The sequence below is a fragment of the Truncatella angustata genome (assembly GCF_020726525.1).
Source record: "Truncatella angustata strain MPI-SDFR-AT-0073 chromosome Unknown BKA67scaffold_9, whole genome shotgun sequence".
NCBI classification, from domain to species: Eukaryota; Fungi; Ascomycota; class Sordariomycetes; order Amphisphaeriales; family Sporocadaceae; genus Truncatella; species Truncatella angustata.
The window spans coordinates 651,103-671,263 of record NW_025763389.1 but is presented as its reverse complement, the minus strand read 5'-3'; the positions used below and the strand labels follow the sequence as shown (position 1 = coordinate 671,263).

At 46.0% G+C, this 20,161-nt stretch overlaps 5 protein-coding genes across 5 annotated transcripts; 4 read left to right on the top strand and 1 right to left on the bottom strand.

Moving 5' to 3' along the window:
* Positions 1-5,515: 5,515 nt before the first annotated feature.
* BKA67DRAFT_683986 (uncharacterized protein) lies at positions 5,516-6,166 on the top strand (the record flags this gene model as incomplete). Its single annotated transcript, XM_046108982.1, has 1 exon — positions 5,516-6,166. The coding sequence occupies one exon, from the start codon at positions 5,516-5,518 to the stop codon at positions 6,164-6,166; it is 651 nt and encodes a 216-aa protein (XP_045953251.1).
* Positions 6,167-8,550: 2,384 nt separating this feature from the next.
* On the top strand, positions 8,551-10,707 carry BKA67DRAFT_580425 (major facilitator superfamily domain-containing protein). Its single transcript, XM_046103855.1, has 3 exons — positions 8,551-9,460; positions 9,519-9,752; positions 9,809-10,707. The coding sequence occupies exons 1-3, from the start codon at positions 8,658-8,660 to the stop codon at positions 10,350-10,352; spliced, it is 1,581 nt and encodes a 526-aa protein (XP_045953250.1). The 5' UTR covers positions 8,551-8,657; the 3' UTR covers positions 10,353-10,707.
* A 107-nt stretch (positions 10,708-10,814) lies between these two features.
* On the top strand, positions 10,815-12,088 carry BKA67DRAFT_695282 (uncharacterized protein; the record flags this gene model as incomplete). Its single annotated transcript, XM_046109300.1, has 6 exons — positions 10,815-11,042; positions 11,091-11,292; positions 11,364-11,489; positions 11,544-11,643; positions 11,693-11,747; positions 11,801-12,088. 6 exons carry the CDS (start codon positions 10,815-10,817, stop codon positions 12,086-12,088), a joined length of 999 nt encoding a protein of 332 aa, XP_045953249.1.
* A 1,250-nt stretch (positions 12,089-13,338) lies between these two features.
* On the top strand, positions 13,339-14,315 carry BKA67DRAFT_540229 (uncharacterized protein; the record flags this gene model as incomplete). Its single annotated transcript, XM_046100743.1, has 2 exons — positions 13,339-13,393; positions 13,510-14,315. The coding sequence occupies 2 exons, from the start codon at positions 13,339-13,341 to the stop codon at positions 14,313-14,315; spliced, it is 861 nt and encodes a 286-aa protein (XP_045953248.1).
* Positions 14,316-14,921: 606 nt separating this feature from the next.
* On the bottom strand, positions 14,922-16,219 carry BKA67DRAFT_663133 (uncharacterized protein; the record flags this gene model as incomplete). The annotated part of the gene is made up of 2 exons (XM_046108126.1): positions 14,922-15,259; positions 15,322-16,219. 2 exons carry the CDS (start codon positions 16,217-16,219, stop codon positions 14,922-14,924), a joined length of 1,236 nt encoding a protein of 411 aa, XP_045953247.1.
* Positions 16,220-20,161: the final 3,942 nt, after the last annotated feature.

Here is a 20,161-nt window from a genome sequence, read left to right as displayed (position 1 = left end):
AGATAATTATCGGTCTTAACTAAACGTTTACAATTAATTAGTTCTTAACGTATATTTAAACTTGCTCTTTTACTTAACCCGGAACGTTAAAGTAAATAGTGGTATTCTAGTTATAAACCCCTTTTATTAATAATCCGCTTATCTTTTGTTACCTTTAAAATAATAAGAAGTTCTAATTTATACTTCTAATTTAATTCATAAAGCTTGTCTTCTCTTACGTATTCCTAGTCTTTTTCTACTTAGCTTATACTTCGTACTCTCTTATTCCTTTTAGCTTAGATAACTTCGTTAATCGAACCCATTAAAAAAGCTTTTGTTCATCATTAATCAGTTCACTTCGTAACACGAAACATCGATTTAGTTTAAACTCTAAATGATATAACTTTTTGTAAAACGAACTTTCCTTAAATAAGGCTGTCGAACGCTCCTTTTAATAATAATATTACTTATTATCGTCGTTATTACTCTTCATTAGTTAAGCTATATAGAGCTTACCACTACTAGTTAGTCGATGATTATAATCGATAATTATGTCTTAATTACTACTAATAGCCTTAAGGACTTTCGCGGCACCACTAGTTCGAACGTCCCAAACCTAATACACTAAATATGGAAAACTAGCGACTTTTATACATATCCTTTAAGACCGTTACACGAAGCTTAGGCCGACACCTTTACTAAGAAGGGTTATAAAGTAAGATTCTAGACCGACGACGACGTAATAAATCTTATCGAAACAAATTATACCTGGTTAACTTTAGCATATAACGGCTATAGCCAAAATATTCAACGAGCAGATATAGCTCGACTAGTGGTAATATACGCGTAGGGAGGAATATACGCGGATTTAAACGTACATCTAATATTAGTAACAGATATTCAGTGTTTATAACACCGTGCATTACAAGCTATATTTAGCTCTACGGCGGGAAATTCTGGGCTTAGTAATCATTTCTTTATGGCCAAATAAGGATGGCTATTCCTTTACTAAACACTTTACATAGCCGAAGAACGTAGCGGCCCGGCATCGAAACAAATTTTCTTACCCTATTTGGAAGTTTTTTGGTCCATAGGACCGATGATAGTAACCTCGTCATTCCGGCAGTATACGAAGATCCATAGAACCTCAAAACCTAAAGTGGCGTTATTAGAGGAGCATTACGCAAAATCGGTTGTTAGGCATGTTATTAAACGGTCATGGCACGGCTTAAATGGACGTCTTCTAAATGCGTTAGCAGATTATATGCGCATAAAACATCTATGGATTAGCATATTTCTGCTTGTTATTATGCTTAGCCTTATCTATTTCATCACACATCGTGGTTATACGTCTAGAACAGGGTGTGGGAATTTATATATATCTATTTACCGACGCCTCTAACAGATAGATGTACATGCTTAGTCATATATGTCTGGATAGATAGATAGATGTAGCCTAGATGTAAATATAAATAGAATCGATAGAATGCTATTTACTTGTCAAGTCTTAGCAAGTAAATTGACCGGCGAGAAGATTTAGCAGTTAGGAAAAAGAAAGTTTTTCCTTTTTTTCCCGAGGTAAGTGGGGGATAGGCTACTAATACCTCTCAGACATCGGCATAGATTGGTATGTAAAGGTATCTATACATGAGACTCTTATAATACGCGTCTATCTACATTTCACCTATGTAGTATAGGGTTAAGTAAATAGATAGATGATTCACCTAAGCCCTTAGTAGATAGAGTAGCATACCCCTAAATTACATTCTTTGATCGTCATCCCGTGCGTTGTTTAATCGGTCACCGAGTCTCGACAACCAACGGTGAGCGACGAGTAATAGTGGAAAGATGACGCCGAAGTATTCATGGGTCTACTAAGACGAGAATCACGAGTCCACTTAGGCATAACATCATATACAACGAACTTGGATTAGTCTTAAGTGATCCGAGTAGGAACAGAGTATAACAATGGGAAAGTGGATTATATTTGACTGCTTGTTTTCCTTACATGGCAATAATATCAGAACTATTAGCAAAATCATTTCACATTTCCCTCCTAAAATACTTTACGATAAAAGAACGTCTAGTATGTCGTTACGCTATCCTTCGATCTTTCGAATCTACTACTCCCGAGTCTTAGCTCGGCGCATCGATCGATTGGGCCGCGAATAAAAGAGATCCCCGTCGGAACCAATCCTGCCAAATCAAACAATGGCGGCTAAATTCGATGTTCCCTCTATGCTTCGCAATTAGAGAAAAGTAAAGACACGAACTACCCCAAACTCGCGATGAACTTACGCCGAGACTTACATTAAATATGGGATAATTACTGCCCTCAAAATAATAAACACCTGATTATACTTCTGCTCTAGCCGAATTGTGCTAAAAACGCACCCATGTGTCTACGTGTATTTAAAACTAATATACTGTGACATTAGCTAGGCCGTTTTCTAATGTCAACTTCTCATTTTAAAATAAGATTATCTAAAAAAGGCGGCTGTAATGGCGGGGTGCCGGTAGATCTGCTAGGTCATAATCGACTAAGATTACAGTGAATATGCGATTGTCCGTCTTATCAGGCTTGTAGCGAAGTCACGCCAGTATGAACTCGGCAGTTTGTCGTTCTATAATGTGATAGCCCAAAAAACTGAATGGTGACTTAAAAACTAAGGAGTCACGCTCGCGCACGACTTGAAAACTGGACGCTTAGAATACGAGTAAGAATAAGTCGAGGATTTGCTTGACCAGGTATAAGAGCTGGTGACTTGGCGTGGCTTTGTACCTACTTAGTTCAGGCTCGAATAGGCTTGTATTCTAAGTGGCCGGTTTTTTCGGTCGCACCGGGGCGGTTATTCTCCCGTAATCTCGCTAATATAGAACTTTATAGATTAGGCTAGTTCTTCAAGAATAAGGAACCACGAACCTATGTTTCACCCTGTTACAATACCCACAGCGGGGCTGTGTGTTATAACAGGTATATAGACAGATCTCTCTAATCTGTACTTAGAATAACTTGGAAGACAAGACATATTACAAGCCCATATCAACTTTACAGTTCGTGACGTTATAGGCTTGTTGTCTTACACTATCGTTATCAGCTCTCACAGCTTAGTGCTATCCGCACCTATACTCTCACATTACCTTTTTTATACGACGAAAACGACCTAGTCGGCTTATAGTTATAAATAATTGTGTTTATAAGGTAAATAACGCTTCCTCCGCGTCGGTATCCTTTACTTTTAGTTTACGTTATTAAACGAATAGTCGTATAAGCGAAGAAGTTACGAAGGTTCCATTATAAGATCGACTAATACGGATATACTCCGTATAACGAGAAAACTTCTTATCCATTTTACACGCTAGGTTTTGGCGAAAGCACTTAGTACACGGCATCTCGGTAATTAAACTAGATGATTCGATAGTAGCGGCTAAAGCAAGACGATTTAGCGTTTTGCGTATTTCGGTTTTTTAATTCGACTTAACATGATAAGCATGTATTATAAAGACATAAACTATAGGAGGAAAACCTACCAAACTAACAAGGGCGCCATAACGACTTACTTATATGACCAAGTTTTAAATGGCTAAGACTAAGAGAGGGAGGACCTAATGTTACGAACGCAGGCCATGTATACGACCTAAAGTAATATAGCTGCGGATACGCCATGTAGAGACAGCTAGAGCCTTAAACGGGCATGAGACAAGAAGTCCCTAGGTTACGTAACGATCATTAGATCACTACTAAGGATAGTGAGCCATATTATAAGGATCACTTAAGATCACGGTGAGCTAACCGTAAGTCTCACTCACTAGGACAAGTGAGCCAGGGCATTAATAAAGGAATAAATGGATATAATAAGGATTAGATTTCTTACTCTATATAGATAGTTATTACTTCAATGATTAATCTAAGCATTTATCTTACTTATAAGTGAAGCTAAAGCTTTAACGACTACACTTGTAAATCTCTATTACTTAATATCTCTGAAAGTCTATCTTTGTAGTCTTCTCTTACGGCTAGCATATCTTGTTAGTATAAACCCCTTGCATTATATTATTTATAGTTATATAACCCGATAGTATAATTGTCACAGGGTCATGGCGGCTGTACAATGAATTATTCACGTACACCTTTATATAATCTTGTTAAAGTAAAATATATAAGTTGCGCACATATCCCAGGTTACCACAGCCGTTATATACGAAATGATCATGTGGTGTTACTAGTATCGTGAACAAGACGCGATGTTGCTAATCCGCGGACCCCTTGATATAAAACTAACCTCGCTTTGATTGCCAAATCACGTGACACATTGAAGATGTTCGAGTTTTTGTTTCGTCAGTTGTACTTGTAAGCTCTGGCAGTCGGCTCCGCATTCTGGAATTAGACAGAGATATATGACACGGCTCTACAATGACCAAGCTCTTTCAATTCATCCAAACAATCATGGAAGCCCAGAAGTGTATCAAATATATCACACTTATGGGTCAAGTGATCATTAGCACAGATTTTGATCCGAGTTATTCTCAAATATTAGATGGGGTTCCTCATCTTCGTTGCACAAGTTCTACCTCACCGGCTACCCAATTCCGAACACCTTGTATAGAGTATGTTAACGACAGGTGTTTCTTCTTCTGGGTTCACTTCGGTCCCTGCCCAATCAAAGCGTACGCGGAGAAGTGCGGCAAAATCGCGACAAGGCTGTGGAAGGTGCAAAGTTAGAAGGGTCAGTGCTGGGGACTGTATTCGAATTGTCTTGTTTACACTGCTGACTTTGAAAGATCAAATGTGATGAGAACCGGCCGGCCTGTCATAACTGTTCGAGGGTTGGATATCAATGTCCGGGATTTGAGCAGCAACTGCGCTGGTCAAAGAAGCATCAGCCATCACGAATAGTGCCAGTCGCCGAAAGAAATGTCGCAGAGTCTGATGAGCATAATCAAAACAGTTCACAAGGTCAATCAATAAGTCTTATTGCTTCCCCGTATGCTTCATCTGCCGATACCAACTCATCAACTATTGATGCGAGTCATGACTGGCTCGACATGCACTCACCAATTAGACTCGCTGAGGACATCCACGTGGACACGCAACCGGAAAACAGTGTTGTATAAGAGCCGGAAGCGTATGTCCAAGATTTTGCACCTTCTGAACCGCGATATGATACATTCTCGCCCTCGACTGGAACCCTGCAGGGATTAGCCCATTTGCCGACTACGTCAATAGAGTACTGGGCCAGGTACGTTTGTCCCATGCGGTCCACATTTGACTCCGATATCAACTATAATCGTCAACTGGCTCGGAACACCTGGAGCACGTCGGAGGCCGTCTTCTATACTATGCAAGTCATGTCAGCCGCCTGTCTTGTGGGCAGCACACCACAACTGAATGAGATTCTGCCATCACTTAGCGCCCAAGCTGTCGCGGCCATTGATCGAGGAGTTTCACACACAACCGCTTTAAACCCTTCCAAAATCACAGCTGATTTTGTGTTTGCTGTATTCTCAATGGGCACGTCTTTACACTGGTCTAGCAATGTCTATTGCGCCCATCTCTGGTCAGAGTTGGCCCATTGATTACTTTCAAAATGGCGAGAGGAACTCTCGACCAGCGATGCTCTCATACACGCGTATTTCTGCCAAGCGCTCACATACTGGGAAATACCTCGCCACAGTTGGTCACGGCTCAATTCTCACCAAAGTTGATCGAAAACGCCGCGTTTATCGCGAAAGGCTCCAGCAAGCGTTGAACTTGCGAGACCTTGATCATAACGATACTCTCGACGATATGCATGGTCATGATCTCAGCTTGAGGCTCTTTGGAACTCGCCCCAACTCTTGGTGTGGCGTCTCAAATGAGGTCATTGATATATTCGGACAAGTGCTGGCTCTATGTCACAGCGTTCGCAGCCATGATAGAGATATATCAACATTGACTTTGTCAGTGACTAGCAGTGTACTGTGCGACATTTCTGTCGCACGCGAATTGCAAAGCGAGCTACTGGCTATGGACTTTGGAGTTATCGTTCTTACGGAAGAGTTGGAAGGATACCTTGTGCATACACAAGACGAAAAGACACCGTTATTGCATCTCTTACAAACCGCAGAAGCGTATCGCCAAGCCGCACTTCTGCAACTACACTTGGCGTTTGTTGATTTTAGGTACAACGCCAGTGAATGGGCTTAGTGTTTTGTCATCTTCTGACGCGCTACCTCAGAGTGCAGGCAATGACTCATCTGGCAATCAGCAGTGCCATGCAGAGTTCCTTCTCGCGATAACACTGCGCCTTGTGAGTATTCTTGAGCAGATTCCTGTTGAATCGGGCTCGAGATTTATTCACCCCATGTTATACCTTTCGGTAGCAGCTGGCTCAAGTTTCAAAGCAGTTCAAAATCAGACGAACTTGTTCAAATGTTGGCAGGTCTCATTCAATCGCTGGCATATACAATACGTCAACCTTGGTTCCGCCCACACAACTCGATCAGCTGTTCCATAATGCTGCGCAACTGGTGTCGACAGCAACCACTGACCCTTACCTGTTCGAATTATATGGGGAACCGATTCTGGATAATTTTTATCCAGCAATCTGCATTAGAGGTTTCCAGAGGGCGACGTCTTGTATGCACTCGAGTTACTCAGCTTCAACAAGCCTTACCGCACAGGACTAGTGACAATATGCTACAACTTATCAAAGCCATATGGAAAAAGTATGACGATTGCCAAGTCGATTCAACTCGTGTTCATTGGCTTGATGTCTGGCGGGAGACCGGATTGGGACCGATGTTATGGTAGAGTAGTCACTAGTGAAGAGCGTAGGCGATACATCTTGGAACACTACAGCGGGTTCGTTGTCGTACGTGACAACTCCAACCCCCTCTATAATCGCTGTCCTTAGCGATATTGGTGTATAAATACACTAAAAGTGATTGCTTATAGCACTTTAGGAGACCTTTTCCCAATCCGTACGCTTGCAGTTTAATATGTTTTCAACGGCCTAACGCTGGCCTAACGCTTTGCTTGACTATTTCTCTCGCGCTTGTTCTTGATTGGCGATACTGCCACTTTGCGGCGTTACTACCGTGTTACATCCTAGCCTTTACTTTCTACTTCGTAGGGCCCCTATTCTACGGTGGACTTTCTTTCTTTATGGCCTGGTCTTAGAACCAAATTGATCCCGTGCTGATCCCGAACTGGAACCAAAACTTTCGATCAGCGATACACATCGATGATCGTAAGCGTGAACTTCAGACCCCTCAAGGGGAGCTCATAAAATACGGCGTGTGAATCGAATTTTGAGCTCTTCATTGAGGTATGTTCCAAGCATAGTTGTCAAGCTATGGTCACTGTCACGCTGTCATGCTGCGTAGAAAAGGAGGATGCTCGTGATCGGTTAGTATTCGAGCATCTATCGTGGGCCACACACCTTAGAACACTACAGTAGGTTTGCAGTCGTACTTGACATTAAGAATAACTTGAAATAAATATTATAATTTCTCTTTAATGTCTCATAAATATCTATACCTTCCACTTGCACTATTTACCACTTTTTATGAATGACCTTCAGCAAAGATTTATGTTATCGTATTATCGGTACCAAGTGGTAAACATAACTAAGCATGTGGTGGCAAGAGATGATGAAACTAACTTGAGCTTAACCGGAGGTCCTCCACAAAAAGCCCTTTTTTCATTGCTAGTATTAGGCTTGACAATACCAAAAATGGCAAGGGGATCTTAATAGAAGGTATCGTGAGTAACGAAGGTTGTGAAATGGAGTTACCAAGGGCAACTCTTCTAGAGCTCTGTAGACAATATGACTAAAACACACAGCTAGTTTGCGTCGGCAAAGTTCTGGAATAATGGCACGGCTGCGCAAGACTAGACTAGGTTAGGTCAATGGCGACGAGGCAATTATATCTAGAGTCGCCTCCAGCAACAGCCCTTTTTGTCATCCATACGCATTATTAGACGGAGGCCACTAAGGTATGGGCTTGGTTCTATTGTCAGCTTACACATATAAGTGGTGAGCTGGATGTACTTTCTGAGTCGGCTATGGAATATTTCAGCAATAGCCCATCTCAGCCAGCTTCATTAGCTATTGTCAAGACGGTACGTAGAAGACCCAGGTCCGTGACCCGCGAGTCTGCATATTTGAATGGCATGTGCTAATTGTGTATCAAGTACCACAGGGAGTCAGTGGCGTAGAAACATATTGCATTCCATTATCTCCTTTGAAGAAAACTCCACGAGACGAGCTTTCGCCTTATATTGATCATAGGAAGCCGAACTACCTCGTTATTTCATGCGTATGATTGAACATAACGATGCATTCACTGTAAGTAGCAAGCATCTGTGCAATCGTTTTCTTGCTGAACTCTTCATCTGAACCGTGATAATTGGAGGCCGGTTCATTTATACCATTCGTACGGATCTGTGTATATAATCATTAGTCACTCGTCTACTAGACTAGATTAAGGTCAAAGTTGTGCCCGCCATCGGAGCCCCACAATTTCATCGAATATTGGTATTTTTACTCCAAAGACGTGACTAATGCACTGGATGTAACCCCGACTTCTGTGCCGCTTGACAACTCGTTTTTTATCTCCCATTTCCCTCAATTAATTGTTATCTTGCGTTCCCATGATCCATAGCCGCTGTATATACTCGTTCCACTAGCAGCATGTCGACCACACAAACACAGACTATTTCGTATCCACTCACCCAATTCGGGAGTCACCCAGATAATATCAGTGCATTAATCCCGTCTGATAACACAAGTCTCCGGCAACATGGCGACGGTCTCGTTCGTAAGAGCGCTCGATTGCAACAAGTTCTCATTATTCTACAACTCTTTGTCGTCACTTTCACTGCTAGTATCATCAATGGCCTGGTAATCGTTGGTCTGCCAACCATAACTGAGGACCTCCAGCTGCCGTCGTCCTTGGCCTTTTGGCCTGCCTCGGTCTCTGGCCTGGCGACGGCTTCGACGTTACTCTTGGCTGGTTCGGTTGCTGATTCTATAGGCCCACGATGGGTCGAACTGGTCGGGTGCTTCATGAGCGGCGCTCTTATGATTGGTCAGGGCGTATCCCGGACGGGAGAAGAACTCGTTGCTATGCGTGCAATTCAGGGAGTAGGGGTGGCATTGCATCTGGCTTCTGCCGTATCAATCATAACACAGACATTTGCTCCCGGAAAGGGGAGGAACATGGCGTTCTCCATGCTGGGTCTAAGTCAGCCTGCAGGATTTTCTGTTGGTCTCGTCCTTGGTGGTGTTCTCGTAGACTTGGCGGGTTGGCGGGTTGGCTGGTATATGTCAGGTGGGCTGACATTGGTGTTTGGCGTGATTGGTCTTTGGGCCTTGCCGAAGAGCCAAGATACCCGGAGTGTTGCCCAGATGCTCAGCGATTTGCGTCACAAGAGTGACTGGATTGGTGCTATGCTGGCCTCCACATTCATGGCTCTGCTATGTTATTCGCTCGCGTAAGTGCTACGTTGACCCTGGATTCTGTATGAGACATATGACTAACGAGTGCAACAGTGTTATCAGTGCTGATGTTAATCGCGTCAAGCAAGCCGATTGTATCGTCCTATTGTGTTTGACTGCAGTGGCTTTACCAGCCTTCCTCACGTGGATGCACCGACAGGTCCGCTTGGGTCAACCAGCACTCATTCCCAACTCCCTCTGGAAGAACGCGACATTTTCTAGCATCTGCGCTGCTATAGCTCTGTCATTTGCCGTTATAAACTCCATGGAGCTGTTTGCCAGTCTTTTGTAAGTTATAGTGTTAACAGGAACAACCGAATGCTCAAGCTGACCTTGTCGCCAAGCTTCCAAGAAATTCAGGAGCTCGAAGCGTTACAAGCATCAATTCGTATTCTGCCAAGTCTAGTCGTAGGGATCTTGACAAACCTTGTGGTTGGGGCTGTCGTGCACAAGGTTCCTGCGATTTGGATTGTCACATTCACCTCGATCTTATGCGCTGGTTCGCCTCTTCTCATGGCTGTTATTCAACCATACTGGCCTTATTGGGGCAGCGCCTTCGTCGCTCAGCTGCTACAACCTGTCAGCGGCGATGCTCTCTTCACTGTCGGACTGATTATTATCACTGAAAACTTCTCCGAGGACACACAGGCACTAGCCGGTGCCGTTTTCAATACAGCTGCACAATTTGGAAGTGCTCTAGGCATTGCTATTCTGCAAGTCATCTCAACAATGGTGACCCAGGAGCAGAACACCAAGAAGAAGGAGGAAGCTCTGATGGCTGGATACAGAGCCAGTTTTTGGACAATGTTTGGCTTCATGCTGTTGTGTACAGTGATCGGATTGTTCGGGCTGAGGAGGGCAGGAAGAATCGGGTTGAAGAGGGATTAAAAGCCATACTTTTTACGTATTCGGGGCCGGGTTACCAAAGTTGGGAACCCACTTGCATACAAGCTTAAAGCACGAGAACATGAACTTTGCACAGTCCATATCTCAAAGAGGAAGGGTCTTGCCATGGGGTTGAGACTGATATATTTCAAGGACGCTGATAGGATGTCTCGAGAGGAAATAATCGATGGACTGCCACAGTGGGGTGCTTATATTCTCTTGTTGTTTAGGATACATATTCCTTTGATATTCCGTCGATGCAAAAATAGCGCAGTGGCAACATTCGCTTAAATCCATAAGCGGTGTGCCTTTGTGAAAGACAACAAAGAACAATTCTACGTTGTATCACTTTCCGGAGGAGGAACCTGTCAAAACCAAAACTGTGATTATAATTGAAGATTTGGACATTAACTCAGGGAGAAGAGTAAGCTTTATCACACTTGGGATCATATCTGTAAGAAGCCAATGGACGCAGTCGACGAGATCCAGTTGGCTAGACTAGTCGCCGGTGTCAAACTGAGGTTTGCTGAGGATGCAAGATACTCGTTTGAGCGCTCCCTTGGAATGGGGGCGCAGGGCATTTGTTTCAAACTCAAGCGAAATGACCTCCTGTCTACTGACTTCACATATGTAGCGGTCAAGATCTCGTTTGATATGGGCGAGCTTCAGCGAAATGAGATGTTGGCACTACACGTACGTCGCCGCAATCCCAGCGAGACGGTCTACTACTAATAGTTATAGGATCTCCGAGGAGCTGAGCACATAGTGAAGTTGCTTGCAATCTCAAATGATCCCTTGGCTGGCGCTCCACATCTAACTACCAATTTCACTTGGCTTTATATGGAATGGCTCCCCGGTGGAAGCCTAATGGACTTCATTGCGAAAGCCACCGCAAAAGAGGAGCCATTGCCAAATCGCCTACTTTGGAGGCTCTTCCTTTGCCGTACGTCGTCCTCCCCTTTAATCTCCAAAGCACGACGTGTGAAGGTATCTTGCTGATCGAGGTACGAACAGTAACTCGCATAGTGATTGCATTAGCTTGGCCCGGAGCCCACGACCCTACCATAAACAAATTAGAACAGCTACAGTACGTCCCATCAAGCTTGGTGTATCAAAACGACGATATTCAAGATGGAAATTGTGAGCGAAGGCATCCGCGCGGCACAGTTGCTAGCATTTTACTCACAGTTGTAGTAATTTTCGGGGCTTTGCCCAGTCAAGACACAGAACATCACTTGACGCCGCCTCTGAAAATGATAGACGCTGGTTGTATTGGTATAGTTCGTCCTGAAGAGTGAGTCACGTGACGAGCAGTTGATTATGGCTATCATTGACCAAGACAGTCCCGCAGAATTCAAGGAGGCTGTTAAATCGATGACTGACCAGGTCATCGACGAGGTGAGCGACTCCTCACGCGTTTTGGTGCAGTTTGAAAACTAATAAATGTGCAGATCATGACACTTCTTATAGCAATTGGGCGCGAGGACGACGATGAATATGACGATGGGACTCTGGATGAAGCCCTGAGAACTCTTATTCTGGGGCCACGAGATGAAGGGGTCCGAGACGAAGATATGGATTTGCCTGATTTGTTCAATCAAATTTGGCTTGCAGTCGTGCAACGTGATGCGGCTTGGTATGCTGAAAATATGGGCATTGAAGACGGCTCAGAAGATGATGATAAGATTACCGGTCTAATAATGGAGCTCATCATGATGCCTCAGTTGGGGGCATGGTAGTTTTCCGTTGCTGGTGCACCTGAAGAATTGGTGCACGCATAATATCCAAAGCGAGCACCAGCGAAGGCAGTGCTGGCTTTGGGTATTAGAGGGTGATTGAGCATGGTTCAAGTTAACCTCAACAGTAAAGAAGAGGTAATTGAGATAGCTGACATAATAATGGAAAGTGGTATTTCCCTTTTGGATATCCTAATCTGGTTGCAGAGCAATGAGGCTAAGTCGACAGATTGTATATACTACAAGAATATTCAAGGGCGCTGCCGAATGTCTATAGGGTTCCTGCTGCGGTTTTATAGTGTAAGGCGCAATACCAGTCCGGCTGACAACCCAGCTGGTTGACTTTCGCAAATTAAAAGTGTCCCTGTCACTACTATTGGCTCGTATCCACCTTCGACCTCACGTTTAAAATATAGTTGGGAACGCTTGGAATAATCATTCGTAGTGTAGCAGATCAGTAACTCGACAGCTTTGTTCATAATTAAGAATCTTCCCCAAAATTTGGTCTGGCGACACCTCTTCATCTAGCTGTTTGCCGTGAGCACCTATCGCCACGCTAAGATTCTGGTCCTTCATGGTGCAGACCCCGGATTTCTAGCGTAAGTATTGACTAGACCTATCAGTAGACGTAGTATACACTGCGAAATTCTGTAACAGGGCGGACGTTAGTGAGACCGTTGCCACCCATTTCTTAGTGGAGCTGTTGAGACTGAAGCACTGCACTAAAGATATGCCCCTTAGGTTAGTCACTTCTTCTCACAATGTGCCCCACCTGGTCTGGGAATTTCAGGAGCTGACCAGAAAGCTTTTTGAAGACCTAGTTGGGGGAGCTCTTTGCTGGATGTATGCCATCACCAGCACGGAGTAATGTATCAGAGGGAGAGGATGAAGACAAGGAAGAGAAATACTGGCAAGTACCTACACAAAGGATAAAGGGACGCGTTCAAACAGTAAACCTAATATCAGGCTAGGGATCTGGGTGTGGGAAATGTTGATCGTATCTTTGTTATCCCTATAGAATGGGGATAACCTCCCTCACAGGGCAGTCACCAAATAGTTTCCATTTTCTAAAACATATGACTAGAGTATCTGGAGACGAGAATGCCGACCCGAAGCAATGAAAAAGTTCCCGTCAGTGTGTGATTAAATCAGGTGCGGTCCTTCTACAATACAGGGTGGTGAATAGGACGGTTTGCATTATTGGGCCATTTCACGAAACCGTGACCTTCCACTGTCACTCAACAGACCACTTAATGATTGCACCTTCTTCTTACTCCACACCAATAAGCAACACTAAAGAACACAACCGTACGCAATGGCCAATTCTCACCATGAACAGAGTGCCTATCCAGGCATATAACCCGAGCCGCCGGCTGTCGACACGCCCAAGTTCGACGCCAGTTAGTTGGACGACATCCTGGCAGTTATCGTAATTATCGCAGATGTGCTGATCGTCACCGCTTTCCCAGACTCCTCGCACCTTCTCGTGCACACTTTCATAACAGGGATCCTAGGAGCCCTCCGGCCTCAGCACTGGGAGGCAATCTGCCTCAACGGCATCGTGAGCTGGTTCATCGGTCGGATTGCCCTGCGTTGGTCCGTCGAGATAGCCATTTGGATCGTCGCGACCATTGCCTCCGGAGCGGTCTTCGGCCCTCTGGGCTCGCCGCCGTTCTGCAACTCCTGTGTTCTCGCCACAGTCTACGCCCTGCAGATCCCAGGCTGGAGATTAGTCGCCGCCACGATGCTGGGGTCCTGTTCCGGGAGGGTGGTATGTGTGATCCACGAGTATTACACCAATCGCGAGCTCGTCACCAGGGTTTGGGAAACGGTCAGGCAGGACTGGCAAGACACGTCGGAGGCTATTTGCACTTTCCTCCTTCCTCCGAAGCCGCCCAATACTGGAGGCAACTTGCACCGACTCGCCAATTGGACCAGAATACTGACTAACCACCTGATAGCTCATGACAGCAAGAGGGAAAAGCCGGAAGACTGCCAAGGGCGTAGCTCTGAGGACAAGAGATGCGGTGGAAACTACCCTTTCGGCGACGATAGACCATCTGGCACCACCTCGCCACTCGACAAGACCTTCCCGCTCAGTGAGAACGGCGAAGAGAGCAATAATAGTGCAAAAAGCGAGGACGGCGTACACAGCCACGATGTTGAAGAAAGAGGAAGGACGCGTACAAGAGGAGATCCGTACCCACAGATTATCTTTTCTTTTGACTGAGAGGTAACGAGAGCCGCATTGATCATACGGTCAAAGAGACAGGAATTTCGACTATAAAACTGGAAAGCTTAGAAAGGACTAGGTTAGCTCGATAAGAGCTACCAGACGCACAGCGAGACGCATAGCAGTATACGTGGGTGGAATTTGTTCGTATAGAAAATGACAACCCATGCTACTTCTCATTTCGCATGTGCCACTACAAAATCATGAAAGGTGTGGGGTAACATGTTGCGGAGCTTGTTAGTTATGTAAGGCTACCGGCGAAGAGCGATCAATATATATGCCCTTGGTTTGTTGTCTAAAACCACCAACTTCACTGGCCGGCCGATAGATAATTTTCTAGAAACGACTCGAGTCTCCATCAGCGCATGATGATGGTGTGCCATCATGAAACCGAGAATAAAAAAACCGATGTACTATCGGTGTAACAACTACCAGTGGCCTGTGCTAACGCCATTTCAATAATGCTTCCAATGTTGATCCTCATCTAACCTCTTCCCTGATGCCGTGAAGCTCTTGTAATGCGTCTATCGTCTCAAATCGTAACATTTCGTGATTTCTTTTTGTTTTGTTTTATTTTGTTTTGTTTCCGTGTCCAGGGGCGTATCATAGTCGTGGAGGGTTCTCTCTCAGCGTATCGCTCAATCGCCGTGGGAGCGGCAGAGTGGAAGCACTGCTGGGCTCTCGGTTCCCCGGGTTCGAACTAGACATGGTGGACGAGCCCGCCATGACCCGGCCACGCTCTTGTAGCCTAAAGTTCATAAGCCACCTCACATGCATCCCCAGGACGCCCAAGGTGCTTCGGATCTCTGTGAGCTGATCCTTGATCTGCAGTGTTTCGTTGATGAGCATCATGGACTGTCGGCCCTCGACCTCTTGCAGGGCCGATGACACGCGCTCTACTTTTGATTCCATGGTCTCAAACAATGACAAGAAGTATTGGTCTCGTGATTCGTACGGTGCCAAGTCAGTACCGTTGTTGGCCTCTGAAATGTTGATATCCGACATGGCCTCTGGCGCGCTCGGGGGGACATTGTGAACCCCTTGTTCTCGAGGAACTTGATTCTCCTGTCTTTCAGGCGATCTTTCTCCTGGAGAGCACTAAGCTCTGCCCGGAGCTCGGCAAGTTGTCCGCCAACAGGGCCCACGACGCGGTATTCGCAAGTCTCTCCATGCGCCTCGAGCAACTTGCGCGGCATCTTGTGGGCACATCCAAAAGGGGCATATTTGCAGCCAGTCTCGACCTCGGGACATGCCTTAGTGTGGTCCTCTTCCTTGTTCCTCAAGAAGATGGTGGCACAGAGCTCGCATTCCGTCTCGCGGTCCGGACACTCGGAATCTTGATGCTCCTCGAGGTCGGCCTTCTGCATGGATTCTTGGCAGTATTCGCACTGGACATGGTAGTGCAGGCAGCCCTTGCCGACATCTTTCCGCACGACGGTGCCGCAGCACTTCGGGTGCGGACAGGGTACCGGTGTTTGGTCACAATACCTGGTGACATGATTCTCGACTAGACTTCGCGCCACGACAAGCTGGCAGCCACGTACATGGTTGGGACAGCGGACTTGTAGGCTGCCGAGCTGGTTGTGTACGATCTTGGGCGCTGAGCGAGTGTCGGCGGCCAGCTTGAGGGGCAGGCGGTCGATGGGGCACACGGGGCTCAGGGCGTGGGCCTGCACGAGGCATCGGTGGCAGAAGACGTGGTCGCAATTGGTGATGACGGGCTGGACGAATGCGACGCGACATATAGGGCAAATCAGATTCTCGTCGACGGCGGTCTCGTAGTCGAGCAAGCGCAGGTCCACGGCGGGCGGCGTGGTTGCTCCATCGGTCCGGGGCGGCGATGTGCCGGCGGTTGCGCTGGACGGCAAAACGCCCTCCTCTGGGGTGTTTGGCGGCGGCATGGTCTGTGGCCTGCTACGACATGGACAGCGTGAAGAGGGATTTATTTTCCTTTACCTTGCTTTGCTTTGCTTTCTCTTCTCTTGGTTGCAGAGTAGCTATGCGGCAATGCTACGCATGAACGTGTCATACACATCTAGGTTAGTCCAGTCTAGGTTCCATTGGAGAGTTGCATTCAAAGAGCCGAGGCGTGGAGTTTGAGTTGATGGCGGGCATCAGCTCACAAGCTAAGGTTAATAAGCTATTGTAAGCTAGACTAAGTTTAGTTACGGTCAATTTGGTCTAACCTTAGTCTAACCTATAAATGTCCACTGTTTGGTCGACGTGCAATGAAGCACACACCCAGCTGGTCAATACTCGACTAACTTGTTCTAGGTCAGCATGCAAGCACAGTCCTCCCGCTCTATAGAATACCTGTACGTCCCATTCTCAAGGCTATACTCAAAGGGGGACAGAAAAGCATTAGTTGGTGATAACATCCGCGCGTTTCATCGGGCCGCTGGCGTTCCCCTGTCCAGTCCAACCTAACCTGGCTCTCCAGATGCTGTTGAGAAGTCAAAATACCACTATGCTTTCGCCACAACAAGACTGATCTTCAAGTACGCCATAGCCTTATCTCGGAGGAGGGAGTAAAGGCGTCGCGCATGCTTTTAGCCTCAACACTACTTGAGGGGGAAGCTAGCCAGCGTTCAGGCTTGAATGTGTTGCGATCTGCGAAGTGTTCTGCGTTGCGATTGATCGCGTATGTGTTGATACCAACCTAGGTCGCACGGAGGATTTTATGCCCGTCCACCACAAGAGGTTGGACATTGGCGGCCTCCGGGTTCTGTTGGCGCCACAGCGTGGTAGAGATTGGCGGCGACATGCACACCGACTCGTTGATGCAAGCTTGGAGAAGATGGCAGTCGGGTTAGCTGTAGGCCCCCCTTGATATATTACCGTTTCAAAAGGACGACCCGTCTCTTGGTAGCAACTCTGTCGTTGTATTGTGGAGTTCGTGACAGGTAGAAGGACATGCCGCATATGGCGGTGGCTTTAGTGTCGCCACCCGGGAACCGAAAGTGCTGGTAGATACTGCCTCCAGGTGCAGCCTTCTTCGTGCAGCATAGTATCTGGCATGAGCTTGGGTGAGTTTGGCGACCAAGGGTCCCGGGTATTTCCTCAGAGTGCAGCAGGAGGCGGTCACTACCAAGTAGCAGGATATGTAGCGACAGCTAGCAGGCAATATGCAATCATACGAGCTGGCCCTCACATAAAGGGTCATGGCATATGCAGTAATCTGCAGTGGAACTGAGGTTTCAATGGCTGACATGTCAGTTGCGTGTGTTTACTGCTGAATGAAGAAAGATATCAGCTCAAAAGACGGCTAGATCTAACTTCTGCTGAGAGGGAAGAAGCAGGGCAGGCTGTGCAGGCTGGCAGGAATGGGTTAAAAGCCTTGTTGCAGCCGTTGATGCTATTGGTTGTCTGAATAGAGCAAGCAGTTGACTGATCTAACGTGAAGGAGCATGCAGATCAGTTACTGCTTGGTTGTGATTCGTCGATAGTATAACACTAAAACTGGGTTGTCAACACACCTAACGAGGTGGCGAAACGTAGCACTGCTGGGAAGCCAGATTATACAGCTACAATAAGCTTTATTTGGGCCTAACGCCCAACCGTTAGCGACCCAGCTTTCTGCATAAGATTTCATCCGGACGAATTCATATCCTTGCATGCCGTTCAATGGCTTTATTATCAGCATCAACGTGGATACATGAAAGGATTAGCTACTCGACAATGCATTAAATACAATGACACGCATAGCTAGTTTTGTTATTAAAGAATTGTGGAAGGGTATCCAGCTTCATATAGTGCTAGACTAGGAGGATATTTCTGTCGGGTAGAGGATACAGTTTCCATTTTCTCTAGAGCCACGCCCGGGCCAAAACCAGAATTATCAAAGTCCAGTCTGAGCGACCTGATTTATCCACTCAAGAGTCAGTATCAATCTGAGTCATCTTGTTATCCCTAGCTCATTCACACCATTCCTTGCCAAGCCCTTTAATGATGTTTTCAACTTGTACAAGATAGAGCTCCTTCATGATATCGTCCCAAAGCCTATTCGCTATACACCCGCCTTCGGTCTTGTAGATTATGGGGGACAGACCGGGGAAAACGTGATCAGTAAACAACAACGGCTCTCTTGGTGATGTAGTACTCACGGCGTCGATTTTCAGCCTTCCAAGTCCTGCTCATAGACTTCCTCGCTATGTGTGACGGAAGCATCAATGATTTATGCTGCCCCAATAGAATATTTGCGGCCAGCGATGCGCATCAAACACCCAACGATAAAACCCTATACTATACCATCGACTTCTCTGACGAGACTGGAACCATAACATAATCCTGGATTGACGGTCATGATGAGAGCTACCGACGGGGGGATTCGTTTGACCAACTCGACCAGAAACAGGTATGTGAGGAGCTTAGACACTGCACATTGTTCGGTGTTATAAAACTTCTTAACCATATATATATTGGCTAGCGTTCATAATCATAGCTAGGCCACCGTGGCTTTCTTTCTTCAGGGTCCTTTAATTTTATACATCATGTTGCACTTATATCTATCCGTGTCAATTGTAGTCCTGTAAGGCGTAAAATGTGGTCGTAAGCCACCATTTGGAGCGGGAGGGCGTAACGTGACTTCTGTGCTTGTATAATTTTCAAACAATCTATTCGACCCGTGGAGCGTCTGCTGTGGTGCCATCAGGAGTCATAGCGAGATGTTAGCAATCACATACAGATGGCGATACCCGCCAATTTATTAAAGCATATAGCTAGTTTTTTATTTCGATGAGTGTATACGCGAAAGAACCCTAATTTTGAGGATTAGTCATTATGCACAGCAGTCTCGATGTTGGTATATCAAACAAGTCAATTGTCGGGCGCGGGCGTATACAAGGCGCTAAGCGGACCCAGCGCTACATTCCGGTCTGGTTCATTTGGTATGTAGCGCTCTGGTTGCGGCTTGACTTCTTCACACTTACCAGTACAACACTCTTTCCAGCCACATATTGTTTCGATTGATCATTACAGTATCTCTCCCCTTTTTTCCCTTCTTATTTTCTTCTCTATAGAATTCAAGCCAAATGCCTCGCTTATTCAACAATTGCCGTGGCCTGGCCGAACGTGGAAGCCTCCTGCATTCTCTAACGTGGGTTTCCCGCGCCTACCTACAGACGTGAAGATTGATGAAGAGCTCTCCCCAGACTATCTCGGATCGCGATATTAGCCAAATCAGATGGCGAGGTCCTTAGAGAGCCTTATCAGATTGTTGGTAAACTTGGGTTTGGAGCCAGCTCATCAGTATGGCTTACACGTGATTTGAGGTATGGACCATCTGACCATTCCAGGGAAATACTCGCCATTTCATCTCAGCCAATTACTATTTAATTTATCGTCGGCACGTAGCACTTGAGCTCTATATCGACTCCAAATCGATGGGCACAGAGCTGGGTGACGAGTTAAATATGTACCAGTGGATTTCCAAATACTCAGTCAACCATGCTGGTCGCCGTGCTGTCAGGGAACTGTTAGATTCATTCGAGTTCTAAGGGCCAGATGGAAAACATCTATGTCTTGTGCATCCTCCGCTGTGGGAGAGCGCTCTGGGTTTTATCGCACGTAATCCAGTAAAGGAAGCTCCCAGTTCCGGTCCTTGCCTTTATCCTTCAGCGTCACTTCCTCGCCTTGGACTTCTCACATACAAATTTGTTCACTAGATACGACGTAGAACATCAGACCTACCGTAGCCGAGCGCGCCTCGCAGAGACTATAGCACTTCTAGGGCCGCCTCCTCCACGGCTCCTCGCGCGTAGCCACTTAAGCTATAGGCTCTTTACGGATAAAGACATGTTAACATATCTCGTTAGGGTTAATATCACTATTGACCAACACTATTT

Bases quoted from the DNA above. Each gene is read 5' to 3' on its own strand.
- BKA67DRAFT_580425 (XM_046103855.1), top strand. From the start codon at position 8,658: ATGTCGACCACACAAACACAGACTATTTCGTATCCACTCACCCAATTC. The intron at 9,461-9,518 runs GTAAGTGCTACG...CGAGTGCAACAG, and splicing joins CTGCTATGTTATTCGCTCGC to TGTTATCAGTGCTGATGTTA. The intron at 9,753-9,808 runs GTAAGTTATAGT...CTTGTCGCCAAG, and splicing joins GAGCTGTTTGCCAGTCTTTT to CTTCCAAGAAATTCAGGAGC.